Source organism: Pan troglodytes, chromosome 19 (assembly GCF_028858775.2).
Source record: "Pan troglodytes isolate AG18354 chromosome 19, NHGRI_mPanTro3-v2.0_pri, whole genome shotgun sequence".
Taxonomy (NCBI): domain Eukaryota; kingdom Metazoa; phylum Chordata; class Mammalia; order Primates; family Hominidae; genus Pan; species Pan troglodytes.
Genome location: NC_072417.2, coordinates 64,254,308 through 64,260,307, shown reverse-complemented (window position 1 = coordinate 64,260,307; position 6,000 = coordinate 64,254,308). Strand labels below are relative to the sequence as shown.

At 49.8% G+C, this 6,000-nt stretch overlaps 1 protein-coding gene across 8 annotated transcripts in view; it reads left to right on the top strand.

Moving 5' to 3' along the window:
- Positions 1-1,825: 1,825 nt before the first annotated feature.
- SPAG9 (sperm associated antigen 9) overlaps positions 1,826-6,000 on the top strand; it is a 154,510-nt gene continuing 150,335 nt past the window's right edge. For 4 of the 8 annotated variants that reach the window (XR_010153334.1, XR_010153333.1, XM_001171175.7 and 1 more), the window contains exon 1: positions 1,835-2,376. Coding sequence is in view for 4 of the 8 variants with exons in the window: in XM_001171175.7 (XP_001171175.1) it covers positions 2,074-2,376 (303 nt within the window). In the remaining 4 variants the exon portion in view is untranslated. Of the gene's footprint in view, positions 2,377-6,000 lie in introns of all 8 variants that reach the window. The other 4 variants (XM_001171158.7, XM_009432843.4, XM_063799845.1 and 1 more) reach the window with 2 other exon arrangements.

Sequence of the window (6,000 nt, the reverse complement as noted above, 5' to 3'; positions counted from 1 at the left end):
AAAGTGCTGGGTTACAGGCATGAGTCACCACGCCCGGCTGATACTTTTTTCTTTAAATTTTCTGATGTGTATGATAATATTGTGGAAAGAAAAAGTAAAGCCTTGCCCTATGTTTTTTGGCTCTTCTGATCCCCCAGGAAAAGAGAGGCATGCATATAGGTAGACCAGGTGAGTGACAGCCCTCAGGAAGAGAAAATAAAAGAGGAGAGATTCAGATCAAGACTTTTTCTAGTTTTCAAATATGAAAGGTTAAGAAGAGAAAGGGCATTTGGGGCTCACAGCCAACCAGCTGGTCGGCATTCCTACTACCCAAATATCTAAATGACATAAGGATGAATGTGGGGTGAGGGTGAGAACGGGAAAAAACACAGGCCGCAGATTCAGTCCCACCTGGCACTTCATAAGACTTAGTATTTTCATCTTTGTCCTTCCAAATTTATAGGTTTACTCTTGCCCAACCTTCATATTGTTTTTATGGGTCTCCAGGTGGGTCATGCGTAGGAAACTTTAGGGGACTACTTCATACTTGGTGGGAAGTACTTAAACTTGTAAACCCCAAGCTAAGGGTAGTTATGATCCCGGTGGGTGGCCAATTCTCCCCCTAAACCTATGTTTATCCTGCCTTTCCTCCCCCTTTTCTTAAACGAGTCGGGACGGAGAGCTGAGTCACCTGAGACACAGAGAAGGGACTTTTGAGAGTGTCTTCCGTCCCATTTGCGGACGTTAGATGAGCACACCGGGAAGCGATCCTTGACTCAGCCCGCTCTAGGCGTGGGCGTTGTGTCATTCCCCACACGTGACACTCTCCCAGGCGGCAGAAACCTCACTTGTCATGGGACTTATTCACTCCAGTGACTCCACCCCTTTCCTCCTCTGTTCCCCAACCTCCCACTTACCCTTTCCGCCCCACTTCAAGACTTGAGGAGTGGAGGGTGGCTGGAGCCTGGAAATGTCCCCGTCCCAAGTTGGCCAGAAGTAGCAGACACACTATTTGGGAAAGTGCCACATGTAACGTTCCAGTTTCACCCTTCTCCAGAATGCTATCACCCTTCCTGTTTATTTTTTAATAACTTGAGATATAATTCAACGCCATATGATTCACTCACTTAACGTGTAAAGTTGAATGTCTTTTAGCATATTTAGAGTTGTGTATTCATCACTATAATACGTTTTTAGAACATTTTTATTATCCCAAAAGGAAATCCCATACCTATTAGCAGTCACTCCCATTTCCCCTCATCTCACCCTTGCTCTTCCATAGCACAAAACAGTTCTATTCTATTCGAGACCACCTTTCCACTTAGGCAGACCCCGATTATGGTTTTTTTCCCTCCCTTTCTGTTTCCAGTTTTTTTCGGAGCCCGGAATTCTCAATCTGGATAATTGGTTTGAGTCCCGGCTCAGCCCGTTTCCCGTTGTAGCTGCGTGACCTTGAGAGCAACGCCACTTTCCTGGGCCTAGTTTCTTTGTCTGTGAAACGAGGTCCAAACATCTACCGCTTTACGCCTGTTGTGGGGATGAAGTGAGTAGGTGCTTTGTGAGCTTTAAAAAGCCATAGAAATGCCAGCTAAGTTAACTCGTCACTCTTCCCGAACCCCTCCCTTTCCCCTGGGACCCGCCCCGCGAATCCCGCCGTGGATGGACACTTCTCCCCACCCGCCGACCGCAGTCTTTCCCATTGGCGCCCGCACCGTCTTCGCGGCGCCGGGTGTTGACGGCATGGCTTCCTCCGCCAGCGCCCGAAGACGCTTGGCCCCGCCCCCGGCCGCGCCTGGCCTCCCGCGGCGCCCCGCCCATCGGGCGGACGCGGCGCCGGCCCCGCCCCGCGGATGACGTGTGGCGCGCGCGGCCGGGCCGCCCCGGCAGTTGGTGCAGCGGCGGTTGGGGTGAGAGCGCCTACGCCACCCCTCCCCTCCTCCGGCCCCGGCCCCCACCCCGCCGGGCCCAGCCCCAGCCCCGGCCCGGGCTCCAGCCCTAGTACCCGTCCCAGCCCGAGTCGGGTCCGTCCCGTGCGGGCAGGTGCCGCCCCTCTGCCGGCGACGCCCCGGGCCGCCCGCCCGTCCGCTTGCCACCATGGAGCTGGAGGACGGTGTGGTGTATCAGGAGGAGCCCGGCGGCTCCGGGGCCGTGATGTCGGAGCGGGTGTCCGGCCTGGCCGGCTCCATCTACCGCGAGTTCGAGCGGCTTATCGGGCGCTATGACGAGGAGGTGGTCAAAGAGCTGATGCCGCTGGTGGTGGCTGTGCTGGAGAACCTGGACTCGGTGTTCGCGCAGGACCAGGAGCACCAGGTGGAGCTGGAGCTGCTGCGGGACGACAACGAGCAGCTCATCACCCAGTACGAGCGGGAGAAGGCGCTGCGCAAGCACGCTGAGGAGGTGAGGCCGGCGGCAGGGCGGGGGCCGCGGGATCCGTCTCCGGGGGCGGCCGGGGCGGGGGTCGCGGCCCGGTCGGGGACTAGAGGCGCGACGGGCCTCCTGGAGGGCGGGCCTGAGGCCGATGCCCCCCGGGACCGATCCCGGCGGCCTCCAGGTACCCCGGGAGCCAGGCCGGCGTTGGAAGCCGAGGCCGGCTACTGAGTGTCCTGGGAAGGGAGCGAGATGGAGGAGGCAGGGCCCGGGGAAGGAAGCGACAGCCTGGCCTGAGGACACCTGGGGTTGGCCAAGGGCGGAGATTGTTGGGTGTCTGGTTGCTTCTTGTTGAGGGAAGTTTCCGACCACCGTGGGATAGTCAGATGGCGGTTCAAAGTTTTACCCTTGGGGAGGGGGACACTTCTGCCCTGGATATGTAACTTCCGCTAGTTCCAGTACCTTTCCAGGGGGTTGCCTTGCTTTGGGAAGTTAGAGATCTCCCTCTTTCGGTCAGTTTCTTCTTGACGTTTTAATCTTGTTGAGAAAGAGGTCTTATTTTATGTTCTATGTGCCTTGGTTGACACTTTGTCAACTTTTAGATGTTGTGTGGCAGTACTCAGTAAATATATAAACAATTTCGTTGGTATCCCAAACCAAAGCATTCCTCCGTATCAGGTTGTAACCTTGGACAGTTCCCTTCAAAAACCCTCCGTTTATTTATAAAAAGGATTGGGGGGCGGGGTTGGGAAGATGTAGGTGACAGTTGGCAACACTTTTTCCGTCTGAGTTTCCTTCTTAGACTGCTGTTTATACGTGCATTTGGCCGCCTGTTAACTCTAGCACCCGAGCAGTGACCTGGGCGCCCTCACCTCGACTCTGTGAACCTTTTGGAGTTCTAGGGTGCAAGTGATAGGTCCTTGGCTTCTTGAGACTGACAAGGAGTTTAGCTTTCAGCCTGCATTGGCGTTATTTCTGTGGACCTTATCAAAGGCAGGTGATGTGTCCTATTTTTGGTTCTCAAGCACCTAGCACACCTGGTTAAATACATGGTGATCAAAGGAGGCGAAATAACTAATTATTGAAGGAATGACATAGTATTTTTCAAAAAGACTTGAAGAGTTTTTAGGATGTGAGGTTTGTAGCTCATTTCCTGACACTGAATAGTAACACCATTAAGTTTTTGTTTTGTTTTGTCACGTATACCTTTGCATCTGGTTAAATAGTTCTTTTTCCTTTTTTAAAAGCTTGACTGTAGTGATGATTTTTAGTTCTGATTGTGGGATCCAATTTTCTCAAAGGAATGCTATTGAATTTGCCAAACAAAATTGCCTTTTTTTTTTTTTTTGAGACGTAGTCTCACTCTGTCGCCCAGGGTGAAGTGCAGTGGAGTGATCTTGGCTCACTGCAACCTGTGCCTCCCGGTGAGCCTCTGCCTGCCGGGTTCAAGCGATTCTTGTGCCTCAGCTTCCTAAGTAGCTAGGACAACACTCCCCGCTAATTTTTGTTTTTTGTAGAGACAGGATTTCTCCATGGTGCCTAGGATGGTCTTGAACTCCTGGCCTCAAGTGATCTGCCCACTTTGGCCTCGGGCTGACCATCCCAGTGCTGGGATTACAGGCATGAGCCACCGCACCCCGCCAGAATGGACTATTTCAAGAGCTTTTCCTTTCATATAGGGAAGGACGGGATGAAAAACCAAATAATGATAGGATCACAATTTCCGCTTGTTTGTTAGCACTCTTTATAGAACAGAGGTCAAGTGCTACTTGCTGCTTCATGCTCATATAGCCCTTTGCCAGTGTGTGGATATACATGGAAGTGACTGGGAATTAACCACATGTACACACAGGTGACAAGCAAGCCTGACATGACCTTTTACCTCACGTAAAATAAATGCTCCCTCCAGCCTTAAACTCCTGTCAGTCCGTGTAAATATGGGCAAAATGCCAGGGTCACACGTGCCAAGAAAACCATCTGCCACAGGTTGCAGAATCAGAAAACAAAATTGCCCGACTGCTAGACTCTGGGTTCGGTATTAATTTCTTGAGTAAATGACTCTAAAAAAAATAGGTTATCCAATGAATTTATTTGTAGTTTATATTTTTTCAGTTACATCTGTAAATTCTCCATAGTGAAACCATTGGGCAAAGGGTCATGACCTGAGAACAGAGAACATTTATGAAATGCTAAATGAGCCAACTCCCAGGCCACAAACATAAACACACCTTGTTATCAGTTTTCTTTTCTCTCTTTTTTTTTTTTTTTGAGACAGTCTCTCTCTGTCGCCAGGCTGGAGTGCAGTGGCACCATCTCGGCTCACTGCCTCCCGGGTTCAAGCAATTCTTCTGCCTCAGCCGCCCGAGTAGCTGGGACTATAGGCACGTGCCTCCCCGCCCAGCTAATATATATCTATATTTTGTATTTTAGTAGAGACGGGGTTTCACCTTGTTGCCCAGGCTGGTCTTGAACTCCTGAGCTCAGGCAATCCACTCGCCTCAGCCTCCCAAAGTACTGGGATTACAGGTGTGAGCCACCACACCTGGCCATCAGTTTTCACATAAGATCATAAATTGTGTGTTGCTCAGTATCCTGAAATTGTCTCCCTTTGGCCAATATGTAGAGTGAATTCTGTGTTTAGTTTTCTGTGAGTGCTTTGTTTGCGCCTTTTTTTTTTTTTTTTTTTGAGACGGAGTCTTGCTCTGTCACCCAGGCTGGAGTGCAGTGGCACAATCTCGACTCACTGCAACCTCCGCCTCCCGGGTTCAAGCGATTCTGCCTCAGCCTCTTGAGTAGCTGGGATTACAAGCACGTGCCACCACGCCTGGCTAATTTTTTTGTATTTTTGGTAGAGACGGGGTTTCACCATTTTAGCCAGGATAGTCTCAATCTCCTGACCTCGTGATCTGCCCGCCTCAGCTTCCCAAAGTGCTGGGATTACAGGCGTGAGCCACCGTGCCGGCCTGTTTGTGTCTTTAATGCGGGGACCAAGAGTCTTTTATACCAAAGTAAGTGCCTCAGGGTATTTACAGCAAAAGTGATTTGAAAGCATGGAAATTATCCATCACCAGAGAGAGTAAAGTAAATTCTGAGCACCTCTGTGGAAACTTAGGTGGATATGTAGATAGAATGTTTTAGGAATGTGTGAGGTGCTATGATCTCTTGCTTGCAGGAATTCTCAGCAAGGCATCAAAAATTTAATCTTTATATTGATAGGACTTATTTTGAATACCTTCTGACTTTTTCCTTTGCTTTTATTTGAATTTCTAGTGTGGAGCTAGTCTGCTGTTTTAGGGATTCTTTAAAAACAACCTAAAGAAGGGCTAATTTTAGATAGATTTGGACCGGTTTCAGATGCTAATCAAGAAATCTGTCATCTTATCGCCCATCACTCTCTCCTTTGGGCTGCCTGTGACACACCTCTCCATTCTTTAACCAAGACCCGTCTGATGCCTTTGCCCATGCTCTAGAATGCTCTCCTTAGAATTTTACATAGCTAGCTCCTCACTTTCTACTCTGTTTCAATTTCACTTTTTCAGCCAGAACATCCTGTTGACTCTATCCAGAATAAGCCCTGTGAACCTATTGAATAATTTATTTTAAAATCAGTGACTTTTAAATTTAAATTCTTTTTGGAGACAGAGTCTCAATCGC